The 21,364-nt window shown below is 44.4% G+C and overlaps 1 protein-coding gene and 1 long non-coding RNA gene across 2 annotated transcripts in view; one reads left to right on the top strand and one right to left on the bottom strand.

Annotated features, from left to right (window-relative positions):
• The window catches only part of LOC103733627, a 28,533-nt gene extending 16,975 nt beyond the window's left edge, over positions 1-11,558 (bottom strand). Inside the window, exons 1-2 of the long non-coding RNA XR_607240.2 lie at positions 11,472-11,558; positions 4,643-4,691 (exon numbers count right to left, since the gene is read on the bottom strand). This is a non-coding gene — a long non-coding RNA (uncharacterized LOC103733627). The remainder of the gene's footprint in view (positions 1-4,642; positions 4,692-11,471) is intronic.
• Positions 11,559-11,636: 78 nt separating this feature from the next.
• The window catches only part of Rprd1a (regulation of nuclear pre-mRNA domain containing 1A), a 51,563-nt gene continuing 41,835 nt past the window's right edge, over positions 11,637-21,364 (top strand). Inside the window, exons 1-2 of the mRNA XM_029563265.1 lie at positions 11,637-12,104; positions 12,203-12,443. Coding sequence (XP_029419125.1) covers positions 11,797-12,104; positions 12,203-12,443 — 549 coding nt within the window. The 5' untranslated portion in view covers positions 11,637-11,796. The remainder of the gene's footprint in view (positions 12,105-12,202; positions 12,444-21,364) is intronic.

Raw genomic sequence — 21,364 nt, forward strand, 5'->3', positions numbered from 1 at the left:
CAGAACGGCAATCTTCAAATGTTCATATCAGAGTCCATTCAAATTTCTTGACAAGGGCTTCCAAAAGCATCCCTCTATTGGGTTCCCCCTCATTTTTCTTTTGTCTTCCAATGCTGGACTCGAGAGTGATGGATTCAGGATTTGCTTTCAGGTATTTTGATAGCTGTTGGCGTGGTTAGAATCAGTGTCAGTTCCCTCTCAAAGGCTTCTAGATAGGGGGAGAAAATCCATCGTTTTAGAACAATAGCTGGTTGTCTCCTTTAGCTACAGGGGGACACCACAGTATTGGAGACCAAGATTTGAAGTCTTACATCTGAGCAGCACTTTCTGATTAGGAACAAAATCATCAATGAGAAATAATTGTCTAAATAACCTTTTATATAAACTTAAGCCTAATGTCTGGGAAGTGTAATTCCTTGTACTCTTAAAGAAATATACTGATGACTTTACTCTTTGGTTATACTTTCGAGTGTTTAAGACCATACAGTTGGCCCAAATAAACTAATTTTTACACTTGAGGTCATTTGAGGATCTCTTCCTCAGGGGTCACATAAATAAAATATCTTTTAAAAATAATAAGCATTTCTCATTAGAGGTAGTTCCCCCATAGGATAGGTGATACTGTCTAGAATATGTTTAGCTGTCATGAGGAACAGGGGTGGTTTTCTATGTACATTTTGTTAGAATCCAGGGTGTTGCTAATACACAACACTTTGCTTGCTTCTATTACTGTAACAAAATACCCGAGACTGAGTAATATATAAAGAACAGAAGTTCATTGCTCAAGGTTAAATATAATGGGAAGTTCAAGAGCATGGAGCTGGCATCAGCTCAGCATATAGTAAAGGCCTTCCTTCTTGCTTCATGGTAACAGGGTAGAGCTCATCAAATGATAAAACAGAACAAGCATGCAGTCTAAGGTCTCTCTTCCTCCTTTTAGAAAGCCAACTAACAATATCATGGGTGAACACACCCTCATGACCTCATCTGACAGTAATGACTTTCTAAGGGATCTGCCTCTGCAAACAAATGATGGGAATTGGGGTATTAGGTTGCCAACACATAAACCAGGTGTGGTGATACATACCTGTAATTCCTGCATTTGAGAGGTAGAGGCAGATAGATCAGGAGTTCAGGGCCAGCCTCACCTACATAGTGAGTTCAAGACAAGCCTGGGCTACATGAGATGGTGTCTCACATAACAAAAAGGTTTGATCCATATGAAATTTGGAGGGATACATTTGACTATACAGAAATCAAAGAATTACCTGCCTTAAAACATCAACTCTGGGGGCTAGGGTGATTGCTCAGCAGTTAAGAGCACTGGCTGCTCTTGCAGAGGACCCAACATGGTGGCTAACAACCATCTGTAACTCCAGTTCCAACAGATCTGATGTCCTCTCTGGCCACTGCATGCATGTGGTACATTTACCATTAGAGTACTGGGATTCAAACTTGGGTCCTCTGCAAAAATAGCCAGTGTTCTTAACTGCTGAGCCACCTCTCCAGCCCCATTGTTTTTGTTTTTAAAAGGGGTCTCATGTATCTCAGGCTAGCCTAGGACTCACTATGTAGCCAAGGGTTACCTTGAACTTCTAATTCTCCAGTGCCCCCCATCAAGTACTGGAATTAAAGCTGTGTTCCCTCACCATTCCTGGTTTATGTGGTGCTAGGGAATAGAACCCAGGGCTTTTCACATACTAGGCAAGCACTCTATTGACTGAGTTATGTCCCCATCCCTGAACTTGGTTTCTAAGGAGAAGTACAAATTCATTGGTAAAGAAATGGTAAATTGGGGCTGGAGAGATAGCTCAGCGGTTAAGAACACTTATTGTTCTTGCAGAAGACCCAGGTTTGAATCCCAGCACCCACATGGCATCTAACAACTGTCCGTAACTCCAGTCCCAGGGGGTCCGACAGCATTGCATGATGCAGGTGCACTTACCTACATGCAGGTAATGTATGCATACACATAAAATAAAAATAAAATTAAAAAAATGATTAATTATTGTGGCAAAACATTCTGAAGTAATGACAGATGTACTGACAAAATATCTAAATTTTTTCTGCAATGTGGTTCACTGGGAGCAGGTTAGTGAAGGTTTGGACAGGAGTTGGTAATTGTGGAAGCTGGTGATGGATAAAAGGTTTGCTGCATTTTAATTGTTTTCTATTTATTGTTTCTTTTAGACAAGTTCTTATTATATGCTGTGCCAACTTCTGATTCTCCTGCCTCAGCCTGTGGAGTGCTGAGATTAATTCAGCTGGATCTTTGTACTTCTGTGTATTCTTGAAATTCTCCACAGAAAAAAATTCAATCAAGCTTTTTTTTCCTTTTTTATTGTGGCAAATTACAGCTAACATAAAAATTGCCATTCTACCCTTTTTTAAGATGAAGAATTCAGTGGGAGTAACTATATTCTCAGTGTTGTTCAGCCCCATGGCTGTTCCTCTGTAGAACTTTCTGTCACCACAAGCAGGAACTCTGTACCATTAAATAAGAAGTCCTTAACTTGGCATGGTGGTGCACGCCTTTACTCCCAGCACTATGGAGGGAGAGGCAGGAGGATCTCTGAATTTGAGGCCAGCTTGCTCTACATAGCAAGTTCCAGGATAGCCAGGGCTACATAGTAAGACCCTTCAAACAAACAAACAAACAAACAAACAAACAGTCCTTCTTCCTCTTCCCAATATTTGATAACTTCTACTTTCTGTCTGTGAATCTGCATCTTCTAGATACCCAGTGTAAGTGGAGTTGCTTGATAATTGGCTTGCTTCACTTAGCCTAATGTTTTCAAGGTTCACCCACATTGTAATAGCAACAAATTTTCCTTTGTGTACATATTTAATGTGGTCCATTCTCTCATTTGTAGGTTTAAATCATTGTTTTTTTCATTACACTTATTCATCTGTGTGTGTGTGCGCACGCATGCGCAGGCACACACTCATGCCATGGTGTGCATATGGAGGTCAGAGAACAACTTGTGGGACAATCAGTTCTCTCCTTCCACTGTGTGGAAGGAACTCAGATCATGAGGATTGGCAGCAATCACATTTACCCACTGATACATCTCACTAACCCCAAATCAATGTTAAAAAATAAATTCTCAGGACTGGAGAGATGGCTCAGTGGTTAAGAGCACTGGCTTGTCTTGCAGAGGACCTGGTTCAATTCCCAGAACTCCACCTGGCAGATAACAATGCTTTATAACTTCAGTTCCAGGGGATCTGATGCCCTCTTCTGACCTCCTTGGGCATTGCATGACACAGGTGCACTTACCTACATGCAGGCAATACATTCATACACATAAAATTTTAAAAAATATTTTTTTTAAAAAAAGAAATTCTCTTGGCCTAAGGGAGGTAGCCCAGAGGGTAAAGTGCTTGTTGAGCAAATGTGAGGACCTGAGCTTGGATCCTGAGAACCCATATGAAGCACCTGTGTTCACAGCCCTCCACAGGGAGATGGGCTGATGAAAACAGAAGAATCTGGGAGCTGAAGACAGCTAGATGGGTGGAGGCAGCAGCAAACCAGAGGCCCTGTCTCAAGGTGGAAGGGAAGAATGGACACCTGTGGTCATCCTCTGACCTTCACATGCATGCCATAGAGCATGCGTGGGTGTGCGCACGCACACACGCACGCACACACGCACACACACAGAACTTTTTAAAAAGGAAATTCTGACCATCTATACTATATCAATATTCTTAGAATAATCATAGGTTATTTAAAACATACTGTACTCCCTATTTTATTTATTTATTTATTTATTTATTTATTTATTTATTTATTTGGCTTTTTGAGGCAGGGTCTCCCTGTAGCGCCAGCTGGTCTGGAACTCACTATGTAGATCAGGCTGGCTTTGAACTCACAAAGATCTGCCTGCCTCTGCCTCCCGAGTGCTGGGATTAAAGGTGTGTGCCACCATGCCCAGCTTGTGCTCTCTGTTTTTGATAATGCTGCTAATACAATAAATTAAGGAAAGCAATTTTTCAGACTGGGAGTTTTTAGTTGTGGAAGAGATTAAAATCTTAACAGATGTTGTTTGCATATTTTATGGACTAGCTAAGAAAAAGCCCAGTGCCAAGAATGGACTCCCTCTTTGAACTGTTGACCAGGGATTTCATAGACCCTGTGACTAAATTTTTTACTTCTGGGAGGTGTGTATGGCTTCTGGCTCCCAGCACGCTCTTCTCATCATCCTTATGACAAATTGAGATAATATTCCTCCAAACTGGGAATATTTTAGGGAATAAAGGAATTTATTGGGCTTACTAACAGAGCATAGGGTGGTGGTGGGGTTACTTGCAAAGATGTGAGCACTCGGGCTTTTTCCCTACATTGCAGCTGAGGCCCCCTGACCCTTTGGTGGTGGTCCAAGATGTCAAAAGCCACCCCCTCTCTTTGGCTCCCCTGTCCCTAAGTCTCCCCCCCCTTCCTCCATGCAGCTAAGGCTAAATGATTGGGTGGGAAGGTTGACTGACTCAAATTAGTTTGAGGTGATTGAAGCAAGCTGGTGAATCCCAGCTAGAGGAAGGCATCCATCCACTGCTTGCCCATCTAGCTTGCCATGCAGAGGACAAGTTCATCCAACAGACCCTTAAACAATACTGGCCATTGCCTCTGCTCTTGGATACTCACCAGAGCTTGAGGATAAGACTTCTATTGCTGAAGACACTGCATACATGAGCTGTAGAATAAACAAGAAGAAATCAAACTAGTATTGACCTTAAAGCTTAATCTCTACTGGCTTGCTTTTATAGTGCTTGAAAGTGCTACACATGCTATCACAAGAGAAAAGTAGTCATCAGCCTTGCCCAACCGTGAATCTTGTGAGTTACAACAACTGGCCTGGCAAAATATGCCCTCTGGAGCAATAGTGGCACAAATGTTATGGAAGTAACCAGCTGATTTGATTTTAAGGTCCGTGCCACAAGATGGAGTCCATAACTGACAATGACATCAGGCCTAGGAACCTGTGGATAGATAGGTCACAGGCCATAAGGGAGAACTTACTACTGTTATTCTGCTAAATGGGCATATATAACACCAGTTCATACTGAATTACTATTTTACCCATAGATTAATACATCTCTCAACTCTCATGAGAGAGGCTTCCTCATACAGTATATGGTGATTTACACAAAGCACCACAACTGGCCAATGTGTAGCGAATAAAAGACTGCAGAATGCTTATCCCTGAATAGGACAGCTAAATAAAATCTCTACCGCCCAAGACTCAAGGATCATTGTGGAACTTGAGTTATGGACAGTTGTCAGCTGCCATGTGGGTTCTGGGAATCAAACCCAGATCTTCTGAAAGAGCAGCCAGTGCTCTTAACTGCTGAGCCATCTCTCTGATAGGTTGAGAATGGGCGGGAGCGAGCGGCGCGGATGGAGAGCAGGAGCGGTTGGATGAAGGCACCGAGACACAGATGGAATTCTCAGTGGGACACAGATCTATTTCGCACGGGGCACCCTTCCCTCGGGAAGGAAAAGATGTCCACGAAGGGAAAGATGGAAGGGAAGGGAAGGGAGAAGGGAGAAGGGGGAAGGGGGAAGGGGGAAGGGAAGGGAGTCAGGGAAAGATGTCTAGGAAAAGATGTCCACGGGTTGTGAGCTGGGACTTTACATATGGGGTTTCCTCTTAGTGGAATCAGGGAGGGGGAAGCAGGTAGAATTAGGGTATGGAATCAGGGAGGGGGAAGCAGGTAGGATTAGGGTGTGGAAGTGTCTTCTTTTCCTCTTAAGAGGAACTCTGCTTATCTTTGGAGGTCAGAGGAAAGGCAGGCTGCTTCTCAGCAGAGTTTGTAGGTCCCTGTTGGGGAGGGGGAGGGGGCTGCTATTGGAACCCTAACACTCTCCAGCCCCCGAAGATTGGTTTTATACTTAGATTTATATAACTGGTTATATGTATATGTTTAAACATGTGGGAAATTTCTTCACTGTCTCAGAACCAAGCAAAAGACTCACCTGTGTTTGAGTTTGTGTTCACTGGGCTGTTAAAGGAAGTGGTTAAAGAGAAGGAGGCAGCTGTCTGTACTGCTCTCGACTCTGCCAACTTAGTTAGAATTCCCTATATCACAAGCTACTGCCTTTTACTACTGAAAGTATTTGTGTGGTTTATAATATTTTTCTTTTGTCTTTTTGAGACAGGGTCTCCCTGTAGCCCCAGCTGACCTGAACTCACTATGTAGACCAGGCTGGCCTCAAACTCACAGAGATCCACCTGCCTCTGTCTCCCGAGTGCTGGGATTAAAGGCGTGTGCCACCACACCCGGCTTCTATTATTATTATTTTTATTTTTATGTGTATGAGTGCACCCATGTCATGCAATGCTGTGGAGGTCAGAAGAGGGCTTTGGATTCCCCTGGAACTGGAGTTAAGGACGGTTTGAAGTCTCCATGTGGGTGCTGGGAATCGAACCTGGGTCCTCTGCAAGAGCAATCAGTGCTCTTAACTGCTGAGCCATCTCTCCAGCCCCTATGTATAATATTTCTAAGAAACATATTTAATACTTCTTTGGGGTTTTTTTTGGTCTTTTTGAGACAAAGTCTCCCTGTAGCTGCAGTTGGCCTAGATTGGCTATTGGAAACCAAGCTGGCCTGGAACTCAGCCTCCCAGGTGCTGGGATTAAAGGCGTGTGCTACCACCCCCGGCTATTTAACACTTCTTTAAAAATCTGAGGAATGTGGTTGCAGGTGTAGCTCAGTGGTAGAACATGCAAGAAGCCCTAGTTTCAATAGTCCCTCAAAGGTATGTAAATATATTTTAGGAAATATGAAATAAACTTACTTTTCCTATTACCGTCATCCTCCTATTTTTAAAAATTTTTATTATTTTTATTTTATGTGTATGAGTGTATTGCCTGCATGTGTGTGAGTGCACTCATGTCATGCAGTGCCCTTGGAGGTCAGAAGAGGATGTCAGATCCCCTGGAATTGAAGTTACAGAGAGTTGTTAGCTGTCACAAGGGTGTTGGGAATTGAACCTGGTATCTTTGTAAGAGCAGCCAGTGCTCTTAACCACTGCTCCATCTCTCCAGCCCCTTCCTCCTTTTTGTTCTGAGGCAAAATTTGCCTAATATAGTATGGACTCTAATTTTTTATTTTTGAATTAAGCATTTTAAAGCATATTAGCCAATGGTGTTTAACATCAACACTCCTTTGCACTCATCAGTTCTATCTAGTTCTAAAATATTTTCATCACTCCAAAAAGAAACTCCCATTAAACAGTCATTTTAATTCCCCCAGTCCCTATGGCAACCACTTTCTATTTCTGGATTAACCTATTCTGTATTCTGGGTATTTCATACAAATGGAATCACAATGTACGTGATATTTTGTATCTGCCCTCTTTTACTTAGAATGATGTTTTTGAGGCTCATCTGTCTTGCATTGTGGATTGTTATTTAATTCATTTTATAGCTGAATAATATACAGTATTGTCTTGATAACTGTAGCTTTGAAGGAAGTTTTTTAAAATGTATTTTATTTTTAATGACATGCATGTGTTTGTGTCTGTGTTTGAGTATATACACATAAGTACAGGTATCTAAGGAGGCCAGAAAAGGGCGTCAGATCCCCCTGGAGCTGGAGTTACAGGTGATTATGAGCTGCCCAATACGAGTTCAGGAACCAAACTCTGGTCCTCCACAGGAGCAGCACCAGCACTGACCCACTAAGCCATCTCTCCAGCCCCCTGATGGAAGCAGAAGTTATAAAGTATCACTTGAAATTTTCTTTTTCAAGATTGTTTAGTTATTTGGACTTCCTTGAAATTCCATGTGAATTTCTGTATTTTCTTTTCCATGTTTGTATTAAAATCCATGGGGGTGGGGGGAGAAAAAACAAAAAGACGGAAAAAGGCTCTTGGGGGATGAGAGGGAATTGCACTGAATCTGTTCACTTTGGGTAGTTTTCCTTTTAAGCAATATCAGGTCCTGCAGTTCATGCACACTGGACGTCTTCCCATTTAGTCAGGCCACTGATTTCTTTCACACATATTCTGTAGTTTCCAGTACACAAATTATGTACTTCCTTGGTTAAATTTATTCCTCAATATTTTATTCTTTTTATTTCTGAACATGTGTATGTGTATGCAGACATGGGTGTGGGTGCCTCAGAGGCCAGAGGAGGGCCTCAGTTCCTCTGGGGCTGGAGTTTATTAGTTGTGAGTCACTCAATGTGGGTGTTGAAAATGGAACTGTAGTCTTTTGCAAGAGCAATAAGTCTTCTTAACCACTGAGCCATTTCTCTGGTCTCCATTTTTTTTGAAAGTGTTTTAAAAATGTATTATTTTTATTTTATGTGTATGTGTGTATTGCCTGAGTGTAGGCAAGTGCACCCGTGTAGTGCAATGCCCTCGGAGGACAGAAGAGGCTGTTGGAGTCCCTGGAACTGGAGTTAGGGACAGTTGTTAGCTGCCATGTGGGTTCTGGGATTCGAACCCGGGTCTTCTGCAAGAACAACCAGTATTCTTAATTGCTGAGCCCTCTCTCCAGCCCCCCAGTCTCCGTTTTATGATTTTTTTTAATTTTATTGTAAATGAGATGGCTTTTCTAATTTTCAAATTTTTCATTGCTAGTATGTTGTCCTTGTATTTTGCAATTCTTGTTGAATTAACTCTACTAGCTTTCGTGATTTAAGATGTGCATTTTCCATCTTCAATGGAACCTCTATACCTAAGACTCATGGAACACAGCAGAATAGGGGGTAGAGGGAATACTAATGCATCTCTCAACTTTCACCGGTGAACCTTCCTCTTGGAACAGAATATGCTTCATACAGAAGGCCACAAACTGGCCAAAGTATAGAGAATAAGAGACTGCAGAGTGTATGTCCCTGAATAGGACTTCTATAATAAACCTCACCCACCCACAGCTCAGAGACCATTGTGGAAGAGGGGACAGAAAGACTGTCAGAGCCAGGGTTGGTGCATGAACCTAAGGAAACAGTCTTCTAGGCCTCTGGGATCTTACTCATATGAACCTACAGCAATGGCGTCAGCATGCACAAGACCCACGCAAACTCATCAGACAAAAACCCAGTATTGAACTGAGGAAATGGGCAGCAGGTCCCAACCTTAGTGGAAGAACTACTGGCAGCTGATCACTGCTGGGTGAGGGAGAGTTGATCTTTAAAGGAGGGACTCTAGGTACATTGACTATATACCAGTGTATGAACTTGCAGTGAGGGACATCTGGGTACAAATGCTTAATCGAATAGGCCTTAATATACATGACAGAATGCATGAAACCCAGGCTATGGGAGGGTACAGATTACAGATGGGGGGGGCATATAAAGATGACTAAGATGTTTTGTATGACGTGCACAAAAATTCAATAAAAATATACATAAAAAAAAAGACGTGTGTTTTGGATTTTGAGAGGGGGTCTTACTCTGTAGTCCATCTTATCCTGTAACTTACTATGCAGCCCAGACTGGTCTTAAACTCATGATTCTCTTGCATCAGTTCTCCCAAGTGTTAGGAATTACAGGCTTGTTCCACCTCACCCAGCAAGATTTCTGTGAACAGAGGTTATTTTTACCTCCTCTTTTCTGATTTGGGGACAAGAAATGGGACTAAGTCATAAGTCTGGGACATACAAATAGTTATGATAGATCCTGTGAAAACAGCAGTAAGTAACAACGTCGCTAAGTATGGATCTAACAGGGGGAAGCAGAGAGTAAGGTGGTCATGTGCAGGGTGCCACGGGAGTTCAGAGCAGAAACAGCCGAGTCAGACGAAGGACCAAGAGAGGCAGAAGAGTTGTTTTCAGTGAGTCGCTGACAGCAAACTCTAGCTGGCAAGAATGCATACATATTAAATTACAAACAACACAGACAATTAGCACTGGGCTGAACAGGCATCCAAGTCAGTTCACACCACAGGAAGGAAATCCTATATGCATTAGACTAGTTGGGAAAGAGGAGGCTGGAATAAGGTCGTTTTGTAAAGTTTAGAAAAAATTGCAGTAATCAGAGAGCAGGAAAGGGGGAATCTCCCGTGAACACAGGGGTCAGGAGAGCATAAGTAGCAAATCTGATGCTTGCAAAGAGATTGGTGCTGAAGATACATGTAGGTCTTGAAGATACATAGGTTAAACTTCGACTGTGTTAAGGGTAAAAACTAGGCCAAGCTGGTCATGGTAGCACACCTTTAATCCCAGCACTCGGGAGGCAGAGATGGGAGGATTTCTGTGAGTTGGAGACTAGTCTGGTCTAACATTGAGAGTTTCAAGTCAGCTAAGGCTATAAGGAGACCCTGTAACAAAAACAACTACAACACCACCACCCCAATCAACCAAACAAACCTAAAAAACCAGGTGAAAGGAGCTGGGCACACCTTTAAACCAAGCACTTTGGAGGCAGAAGCAGGTGGAGCTCTTTTGAGTTCAAAGCCAGCCTGGTCTGGTCTGCATACTGAGTTCCAGACCAACCAGGGCTATGATGAAGTATGAACCTATTTTTAAAAATAAAACAAAAACCCCAAACAAAAAGGTAGGGTAAGGGAGTTGGATGAACAGAAATGTGTGCCACAAGGAATGTGGTCATAGATGGTGAGAGGGGAGCCTCAAGACCACACATCAAGAAAACTGGAAAGTCAGACTCAACTCATGACCAGGTGCTCCTCAAGGCACACCGTGGCTTCCTTTTGCACACTCTGCCCTGGGAATAGGAACATCCTGTAGGAGATGGGCAGGTAGCATTGAGGACACAGAGTACCTACAGTACCTCGGCTTCTGGGTTTCAAGAAACCTGGAGTAGCAGGACAAGCAGGTGCGGAGGACAGGGTTTGGCCAGGCCACAGAGTACTGATGAAGCATATTCATGGAAAATGGTGTACAAAGGCTTTAAGGAAACAATTATGGGAAGGTGGCAATGGCTGGACCTGGACAAGAAAAAACCAGCCACACCTTGTGGACCCCTTGGGTAGATCGCGCCAGCACTTGGCTTAGGCCTCCTCATCTGCACAGGCTGCTCTTCCATGTAGCACCTTACTGTTTTTTGTTTTGACCTTTTTTTAATTTATCCAAAACTGGTCCAGTACACAAATTGCTTTGTAGTCAAAACTGAGCTTGAATTTCTGAGCCTCCTGCCCCCACCTCCCAGGTGCTGGGATTACAAGCATGCACTGCTAAGCCAGGTTTTATGCAGTGCTGGGCATGATACCGAGGGCATCCTGCATGAACTCTTTCAAACTGAGCTACATCCTCAGCCTGTTGAGTTTTCTCCATTGATTTGTATATCCGTTTATGTATTTACCCTGTAGGGGTTTACACCCGGGGCAAGCAGTGTACCTCTGCGCTACATACACTGTTGGTTTTTAGCCGGAGTCATACCTTGTTACCCCGTCTGACCTCCAACACTCGGCGGTTGTTACAGACAGGATAATGCGGTATTTAATGTAACCGATCATGCAAATAGTCTACCAAAGTGGCTGCACCAATTTATATCAATGTACAAACCTATTCAGAGATCTGTCATCACCTCTTAGCACCGCTGCCTGCACGCCCCGCCCCCAGGAGGCTCCGGCCTGTCCCTTCCGACCCCAGGGCCCTGCCTTCCGGCAGCACCTCCTTTCCCAGGGAGAACCGCGGGAGGGGCGGGCGCCCGTGACGTCACTGCCGGCCGGAGCCATCTTGCCGGGATTGCGGCCCGCTTCGGACGCGGCTGCGGCCGTCGAGAGGGCGTGGGGAAGGCTGGGGTGAGGGGGCGCGGCGGCGACGAGGGCGGCGACACTCTCCTCCCCCGGCCTCACCGCGTGGGACGGCGCGAGCGGGTTTCGGAGGGATGTCCGCCTTCTCCGAGGCGGCGCTGGAGAAGAAGCTGTCGGAGCTGAGCAACTCGCAGCAGAGCGTGCAGACCCTGTCGCTGTGGCTCATCCACCACCGCAAGCACTCGCGGCCCATCGTCACCGTGTGGGAGCGGGAGCTGCGCAGAGGTGAGCGGCCGCCGCCGGCGTCGTCCCGCAGGTTCCCGGAGACCGCTCGGGCGCCGCGGCTTCCTGGATCCGGAGCCCGACCCGGCTCCCCTGCGCCCCGTCCCGGCTCCGCACCTCGTGCTCCCGGCTCCCCTGCGCCCACTTCCACAGCTCCCTAGTAACCTGGACCTGGGCTCCAGGCTCCTGTGTGCCCTCCTCCGGCGCATCCCACCCCTGGCACCCCACTTTCCGCCCCTGTTCCCCTCTACCACGCAGCCCGCCCCTGGCCCTCGGCTTTCTACTCCTGCTCCTGGTGTCCCCCGCCTCCAGTCTCCCCGTACCCTTCAACCACGCACCCCAATTGCTGCCCCTGCTCGCGTCCCCGCCACCCCGTCTCCCCTCCTTCACTCTACCCACGCACCCCGCCTGGACCCGGGGCTTTCTGCCTCTGTTCCTCCCGTCCCGCCCGGTCCCCCCCTGCGTCCCCGCCCTTGCTGGGAGCGCTGTCTTGGGGCCGGTGTGCGGGTCCGCCGGGCGGGACCTCGAGTTTATTTAGTACACCGCACCTCTGGCAGAGCTGCGCTTGGTCCATAGCGACTGATAAAGAGTATGAATAATGAAATCCCACGATGTAACAATGAACCGTAGCGAGGGTTTGGGCTTGAAACTCACGCCGTCGCTCTTTTTCGAAGAGGAAAGGAGAAAGCTGTGGGGCTGGGAGTTGTGTCCTTTCCATAATGAAGCGACTTGGGAGCCCGGTGTTGTGGCGCTAGCCTTCATCGCTGCACTCTGGGGACAAGGGCAGGCGGATCTCATCCAGGCCAGTCTGATCTACGTAGGGAGTTCTAGGCCAGCTGGGGCTGCAGGGAGACCCAGCCTCAAAAAAACCCCCAACCAACCCAACAAACAAAAACCAAAAACCAACTTGGTCTTGTAAAACGAGTAGAAGGGTTTCAGTTTTGAGCTGAGAGTCTAAAGACAGGTGACGCAGTGGGAAGACCTTGCCTGGTAGATCTTGAAGGACCAGGCTGCTGATTGCTTTTAGCCTCTGAGGTAGGCACCTCATCTGAAAATGAACGCGGTAGAGGAAGTGACCTAAACCCCTTCCTGCTCTTTATTTGCCTCTATGCAGTCTTTATTTTGCAAAATCTAAAAGTGATCAATATGAACGTTTTTGAACAGATGGCTGTCACTGAACTATGCAAAATCAGTTCACTTCTGCAGTTATCAGAGAACTGGTTTATGTTAGCGCTACTGAAAATGAAAAAGGTATTGACTTAATCTGATTTGCACCTTAATTCCTAATTAAGTGAATAGAGTGGCACTGTTCTTCATTGCTTCAGACATCCAGATTTATGATCAATTATGTTCAGGCTTAAAAAACATTTTTTTATAGCAGGGTGCAGTGGTTCATGCCTTTAATCCTAGCACTTGGGAGGCAGACCCAGGCTGATCTCTGTAAGTTGGAAGCCAGCATGGTCTACAGGTCTTAAGTTCCAGGACACTGAAGACTTCATAGTGAGGCCTTGTTTCAAAAAAAATTTTGTTACACATTTATTATGTATATGTGTGTGTGTATGTGTGCACATGTGCTCCAACATGCAATGTGGAAGTCAGCAACTTGAGGAAGTGGGTTGTCTTGGTCATGTGGGCCCTGGGATCAAACTCAGTCATCAGGTTTGGCAAGGGCCTTTACCTGCTGAGCCACCTGGCATTCGGTCTTCCCTCCCCCACTTCTTTTGAGACAGGTTCTTATTATTTAGTGCTGTCTCCTCTGGAACTCACCATCCTCTTGCCCTAGGCTATCAGAGGTTTGCAAACTGTTATTGGCAAAGTCGATGACTGCTGATCAGTATGAAAGCCAACTGTGTAGGGGCAGCTGTCCAGAGAGGGTACAAACTGACTTGTGTATTTACTTTGTGGTTAAGAAAGCATCAACCCTTAGAAGAATTGAGTTACCGCTCTGACTTTCAGTTTGTTTACCTGTGTATTTGCTCTCAGTGAGAATTTGGGGGTGGGGGTTCTTTTTGAGGCAGGGTCTCCCTGTGGCTGGCCTGGAATTCACTATGTAGACCAGGCTGGCCTTGAACTCACAGAGATCTGCCTGCCTCTGCCTCCTGAGTGCCAGGATTAAAGGTGTGTGCCACTATGGCCCAGCCTCTCAGAATTTCAACTGAGAAGACCAAAAGATTGAGAAACACCAAAAATAAGGTTTAGAAAGTGGCAGTGAATTCTGGGAAGTTGGAAATTGAATTTGCTTCAACATTGTACTGAGTTTCAAAGTCAGCAATAGATGCCTCCTTTCGGGAGGAAAGGAAAGCATTTACAGACACTTGCATTCAATAAAGACTTGATAACGGAGACTAGGAAAGCAAGGGAGAAATAGAAATGTTCTTAGGCTTTTCACACAAACAAACCTGAAAGGCCAGCAATGATGTTAGCAATCAGGAAAAAACAGGCCAGTGAGGTGCCAGTGGTTGGTCAGTTCAGCAAAGTTAAGATGTATGACAAGAATTGCTGAATGAAGAGAAACAGTAACTCAGCACTACTTGCTTGGTGGAAAAGTGGAGGTCAGCTTCATTTCTAGAAGAGAATATGCATTGACCTGACAGCTTTCCTTTCAGGAGTCTGTCCTACAGTTGAGTACAGGGGCACAGCAGAATTGTTCATTGCAGCCTTGTCATAACAAAGGAAACTTCCTTTTGGGGGGTATGTGATGGGGAATGAACCTAGGACCTGCCCATGAATTATCTACTCCATAACCACCTTACATGACCACCCCTTCTCCAATCTACAATACCAGATGCAATGAATGTTTCTTGGTTCACAGTCATTAAGTGATAACCATTATCAATGCTACAGCTGTGTGGTAAGGCAAGGAAACCATTGGGCTACCTTGTCAAGCCCTTAAAAGTGGAAACATTCTGGTAGTTAGAAAATGGCCTTAAGTTGTGTTAGTCATAGTTAGTACTTTAGTGGTCTTCATCTATGAACTAGGCTCAGTGTGTCCAGCCTGCAGTTTATTGCTGCATGTAGCCAGGGATAGCCATGAACGCTGCGCAGCATAAAACTGAACTGAAGATGTTATGCAATTTTTTTTTTTTTTTTTTTTTTTTTTTTTTTTTTTTTGACAGGGTCTCCCTGGCTGTCCTGGAACTTACTTTGTAGACCAGGCTGGCCTTGAACTCACAGAGGTCCTCCTGCCTCTGCCTCCCATGTGCTAGGATCAAAGGTGTGCGCCACTATGCCCAGCTTGTTATGTGATTTTTTGAATGTGATTTTTCTTTTTGATAATTTTATTGCACAGATCTTGAGTATGAAGTTTGTAGGTGATTATGTATTGCAGTGTCACAAGTTGGACACCCCTGATAGAGCCCCTGGTAGAGCCATGTGAAACAGTATAACTGAACTAAGAAGCAACTAGGTCTCAGCTACACAATCAAGGTTTAGTCTGGTTTGCTATTTGGTACAGTTTGACACATGGGAATGCTCCTGTTTATATCCCTCCAGTCAGAATTCACATGTGTGGCCCTGGTTCTGGTGATGCTTACCTATAATTGCAGTGCTTTGGAGGCTGAGGCAGGCAGAGCAGAAATTCAAGTCCAGTCTGGGCTATAGCTAGACCTATTCTCAAAAGGAACAAAAACTCTGTAAAAAGCAATGATTTCCCACTATATTCCAAGACAGTGCTTTGCATAGGAAGAAAAGGAAGAAATGGGATCAGTGCTGTATTTATTTTATTTCTTTTTTTTTTTTCTAGTCTTTTGAGACGGTCTCCCTGTAGCCCCAGCTGTCCTGGAACTCACTATGTAGACCAGGCTGGCATTGAACTCACAGAGATCTGCCTGCCTCTGCCTCCCAAGTGCTGGGACTAAAGGTGTGTGCCGCCATGCCTGGCTCCAGTGCTCTATTTATAGTACTTAATATGTTAAAAAAATACTGGTACAAGCACGTGGGGAAGTGGTAAGATATGCTGTTAGTTAAGCTAGGGGTGCCTTTGCACAATGAAGTGCTTTTAATTAGAAGAAAACGGCATAGAAGTAGATGTTCTGAGTGACATTGAAGATAGTAATGGCGGTGGTGTATACTCTTCTGCATGGGTCTCACGGCGATCTGGCCTATTCTGCCCAGGATCCTAGCATGTGAGGCTGTGTAGGGCCTCGCCTGCTTGTACTCTCCCACTTTCTGCAATATGTCCACTAGCTTCAGGACCCTCATCTCCTGTAGCACAGTGGTAATGGGGTTACTCTAACCTTGATCCTGTGTATATAGCACGGTATGTGGAAAGTAGTCACATGTTATAAAGTAGACAGTGGTCTGCTCTGTGTTTTCCCATTTCAATTTTTAGCTTCTTTATTGAATTTTTGTGATTTTCATACAATATAGTTTGCTGGTGTTTAGATCTTCCCCTATCCACACCTCTCCCACTTCCCCTCGAATTTAACGTACTCTCATATACACAATACGGCCTATAGAGTCTGATTTGTGTCCCTAAATGTCCTTCATTGTGTGTCTATCCACTAAGCCCACCAGAGTCCCTGTCTCTACCTCCTAGCAGCCATCAGTTGTCAAAAACTCCTTAGGTTGGGTTGGGATTTCTTACCCACTTCCCATGTCTATGCTGGGATTTCGTCTGGTTTGAGTTTGCATGGGACTTGTGCATGCTGTCACCATTGCTGTGAGTTCATATGAGTAACTGACCAGCCGTCTGGAGGACTCTGCTTCCCTTTGGTTATCCACCCCCATCCTTCTGCCTCCTCTTCTGCAATGATTCTTGAGCCTTGTGAAGCAGAGGTTTGCAATAGGTGTTCTACTCAGGGAAAAGCTCTCGCAGTCTCTTGATCTCTGTTTTTTTTTTTTGTTTTTTTTTTTTTGGCCTTTTTGAGACAGGGTCTCCCTATAACAGATGACCTAGAACTCACTATGTAGACCAGGCTGGCCTCAATCTCACAGAGATCCTCTTGCCTCTCCTGAGTGCTGGGACTAAAGGCATGCGCAACTACACCCATCTTGAAGGTATTTGTTGAATTCATTATTCACTAATAACTCTTTGATTAGTAAGAGGTGATACTAATAAAATAAGTACTGTTTTGCTTTGTTTGGTTTTGGAAAGAGATACAAAACATTGTTCATTTGCTTAAAAAAAGCATAATATAAATCTTTAAAATGAGATTCTGTTATAAATTGGCAATTAAGATGGTTTCTGTATTTTGTGATACTGTTCTTTTAGAGTTGCAGTTGAACAAGTTTGCACTTTTTGTTTTTATACATAAAAGGATTTATCTTTTCAAACTGAAGGGCTGAAGAAATGGCTCAACAGTTAAGAGCACTTGCTGTTCTTGCAGAGGACCTGGGTTAGGTTTCCAGCACCCACAGAGCCGTCAGTAACTCCAGGGAATCTGAAGCCCTCTGTAGCTCTCTGAGGGGGGCACTATGCACAAAACACTCATAGGCATTTAAAAAAAAGGAAAAAGGAAACAACTCTAGTGTAGAAGAAAAGTTTTAACTGCATCTTTGAAGATAACTGTTGGTTTGGGTTGTGGCCATGTAACCCTTTTACTCCTTTTTTTTCATAGATTTTTTTTTCACATCCCTTTCTAGGAACAAGATCTGTAATAGAAAGTGATTTTTGTAATATTTTTTGGATGGAAAATTTACTCAGTAGGCTGATTTAAAAAAATCAGAAGACATGTCAAACCAGTGTAAATGTCCATGTGGTTGTTACCTGGCTTCAACAGTCTTTTAACACCTAAAGGAAGTTCCTTTCTTTCTTGTTTTGAGACAGAGTCTCCCTGTAGCCCCAGCTGGCCTGGAACTCACTATGTAGACCAGGCTGGCCTTGAACTCACAGAGATCCGCCTGCCTCTGCTTCCCAAGTGCTGGAATTAAAGGCATGCACCACAGCCACCATACCTGGTAATACTCAGTTTTCTTAATAGAGTCTTTATGAAGTCTTTTGTTTTGCTTTTTGAGCTAGGGCCTTGCTGTACAGCCCTCCCATCTTGGTGTTGCTGTGTAGCTCAGGCTGTACCTGACTTGGCAATCCTCTTGTATCAGCCTTCTGAGTACCTGTCCTGGGTATTATTTTAAACAGCCTTTGGCGTGGTTGTTACTGGGGTTTTTTTTTTTTTTTTCTTTTTTGAGACAACAGGGTCTCACTATATAACTCCAGCTGGCCTGGAACTCGCTATGTAGACCATGCTGACTTTGAACTCAGAGATCCACCTGTCTCTGCCTCTGGAATACTAGAATTAAAGGCATGTGCCACTATGTCCAGCTGTAGTGGTTATTTTTCTTTGTTAGTTTGACTAGACCATGAGAGACTCGGACAGACATTTGGTTGTAGATTATTGTGTGTATGTGTAATGTTAGTGTGTGTCTCTGGGTAAGGTTAATATTTGGATTGGTAGACTGAATAAAGGAGATGCCTCTGTAATGCTAATGTGTGTCTGGTCAGTGATAAGAACTGGGCAGTGTTTTTTTTTCCTGCCTTTGGACTTGAACTGAAGCATGTGCCATTTGTCCTGGTCTTCAGCTGACAGCCTTCAGACTAGAAGAGCACCGTGGGTGGTCCTGGTTCTTGGGGGGTAGGCTAGACTATGGTGTTGCCTGTGCTGAGTCTCTGTTAGTTGCAGCCTCCCAAATTCCATGAGCTGATTATTATTATGATTTCTTTCGCTGAGCACACTATATTGGGATTACATTGTTTAGTACCACTCTGAGTTGAAGTTGTCTGAGCCCTTTACTTTCACAATAATCAATGAGTCATCTGATGTCTACAGTTTGATGGTTTAGATGGCATTCGTTCTGCTGTGTACAAAAATTCACTGACTGCTCATTGACTTTTAAAAAAAGATTTATTTGATTTTTAAGTAAGTGTATGTGTGTGTATGTGTACTTGAGTGCAGTTGCCCATGGAGTCCAGAAGTGGGCAGTGGACTCTCTGGTGCTGGAGTTATAGGCAGTAGTGCGCTGCCTAACGTGGGTGCTGGGAGCTTTCCTTTGTGAAAGCATTACCTGCTTTTAGCTGCTGAGCCATCTCCAGCCCCAACTCAGTGGTTATTTTCTTAGTCATGGACCTGAATGAATTAAGGACCAGATGAATTAACAAATGTGATATATCTATACAGTGGAGTATTATTCAGTCAAAAAAGGAAAGAAAGTAGTGATCTATGCAGCAGTGTGGGTGAGCCTTACAGATGGCATGGAAAAACAAAAGGAAGCGTGACACAGAAGGCCCCTGTGGGGTTGTTTATGTGAGCTATATTAACTAAGGAAATCATAGCAGAGAGTGGTCCTCAGGTGCAGGGGAGGCAAGAGCTCACTGCTTGATGAAATGGTGGGGTCTTCGGAGGCTCTGAGAATGTATTGGAGCAAGATACAGCAATGATTACATAATCTTACAGTGTATCAGACACTCCTGAGCAACCGTCTGCTTTAAGATGGTTAACTTTGTTATGTGACAAAAATGTTAACAAAAATAGTGTAAGCACTTTGCTCTTTGATGTGCATGCTGTATGTACTTCATCTTTCCCGCCTTTCTGTGGTCCCCGTGCCGCCTCTCTGCAGCAGGCTCTGCAGTCTCACCTAGGAGAAATTAATTGCTTGCCCACCCAGGCTCTCTGCTCTTTTTTGTTTTGAGACAGGGTCTCCCTGTAGCTCCAGCTGGCCTGGAACTCATTATGTAGACCAGGCTGGCCTTGAACTCACAGAGAGCCGCCTGCCTCTGCCTCCCAAGTGTTGGGATTTTGTCTTTTTTTTTTTCCTGGAGCTGAGGACCGAACCCAGGGCCTTGAACCCAGGGCCTTGCGCTTACTAGGTTAGGCGCTCTACCACTGAGCTAAATCCCCAACCCCCCCAGTGCTGGGATTAAAGGTGTGCACCAGTACTGCTGGCTGTAAAATGCATTTTTATTGTATTTTCATACTTGAAAGTGTTTCTACGATGACTGTTTTAATGTCTTTTGTTAGATAATTCTAACATTTCTCTGTATTTTGTGTTGGCATCTGTTGATTGGTGTTTTTTCTTTCAGTTTGAGAGTCTCTGGTTTCTTGACATGCTGAGTTTTAAAAAGTGCTTCATGTCAGGCGTGGTGGCACACACCTTTAATCCTGGCACTGGGGAGGCAGAGGTCGATGGATCTCTGGGTTTCAGGACAGCTTGGTCTATATAAATGGAGTTCTAGGCCTGCTGGGGCTAAAGAAAAAAAAAAAAGAAAAGAAAAAAAGTCACAGCCAGGTGATAGTGCACACCTTAATCCAGCACAAACAACTTTTTTTTTTAAAAATATTTTTTTTTAGAAGAAGCGTATAGTTACAGCTTTAACATGCCCAGTAACAGTTTCCAGAGCAAAGACACAGCTCCTTCAAAAGTGGCTATAAAATTTCTAGGTTCACTGTTGAATCAGTACAGTTATACAAACAACTCTAACTTTAAAGAATAATGAGAGTCTGTCTCAGAAAACAGTAAGAAACACCCCAAAAAGTTGATTGGTAGATTCTACTGGATGAGGTTATGAAACATTGCCTCTTGTTCAGTCTTGTTTTGGCTGAATCTCAGACACTGCCCATCAGGGGAGGGCAGTGCTGTGACTGTTGGGTGCCAAGGTGGGTTCCTCTAGGTCTTTATAGGCCCCTGGAGGGGAATGGGGGTGAGTCTCCTGTGACACACCGTTCTGAGCCCCTCCTTGCCAGGTGGGGGTATGTATCTGGGCTCCTGCTTTGCCTTCACTGACGCTGCTTTGGCAGGGCTAGTGAGCTTTCTGTTAGGGTGTCCTGTGAAGATGGAAGTCCAGGCTTGCCATTTGGCCTTTGCTGTTGGGGGTGTGACGCTAGGTTTGTTCTGTGGTATTTGGCAGTTAATTGCTTAAAAGTTTTCCTTTGCTAGGTTCTCTTTCCCTTTGGCTAGGAACTAGATAAACTTTTTTAGAATTTTTTATGTCAACATTTGTATAGTTTCTCAGTCTTCCAGGTGCAAATCTAAGAATATGCAGAAAGGAGCCCAGCTGTTCTTTGGGTTCCCAGATCCCAAGCCAATGCCATTTCTCTCTCTGTTCTGTTTGTTTTTTATTTGTGGTCAGACCTAACAGCAGGGATAGAAAAAGACATCCCTATAGGTTGGAATGGAGATGTATTACTTAGAACTCTTAGAATAATATTTTTTATTTATTTATTTTTTTTAATATTTATGGGTGTGTTGCTTGCATGTAGGTAGGTGCACCTGTGTTGTAGACCAGGCTAGCCTCAAACTCAAAGAGATCCACCTGCCTCTGCCTCCCAAGTGCTGGGATTAAAGGGGTGAGCCACCACACCCGGCCTAGAATAGTACTTTTTATTACTGTTTTTGAAGGGCTCCTGGGGGTCAAACTTAGTGCCTTGCACATGGTAGACAAATACTCTTATCATGAAGATATGTCCCCTGCTTAATTTTCTTATTTCT

This window comes from Nannospalax galili, unplaced genomic scaffold (genome assembly GCF_000622305.1).
Source record: "Nannospalax galili isolate Female #2095 unplaced genomic scaffold, S.galili_v1.0 scaffold15, whole genome shotgun sequence".
Taxonomy (NCBI): Eukaryota; Metazoa; Chordata; class Mammalia; order Rodentia; family Spalacidae; genus Nannospalax; species Nannospalax galili.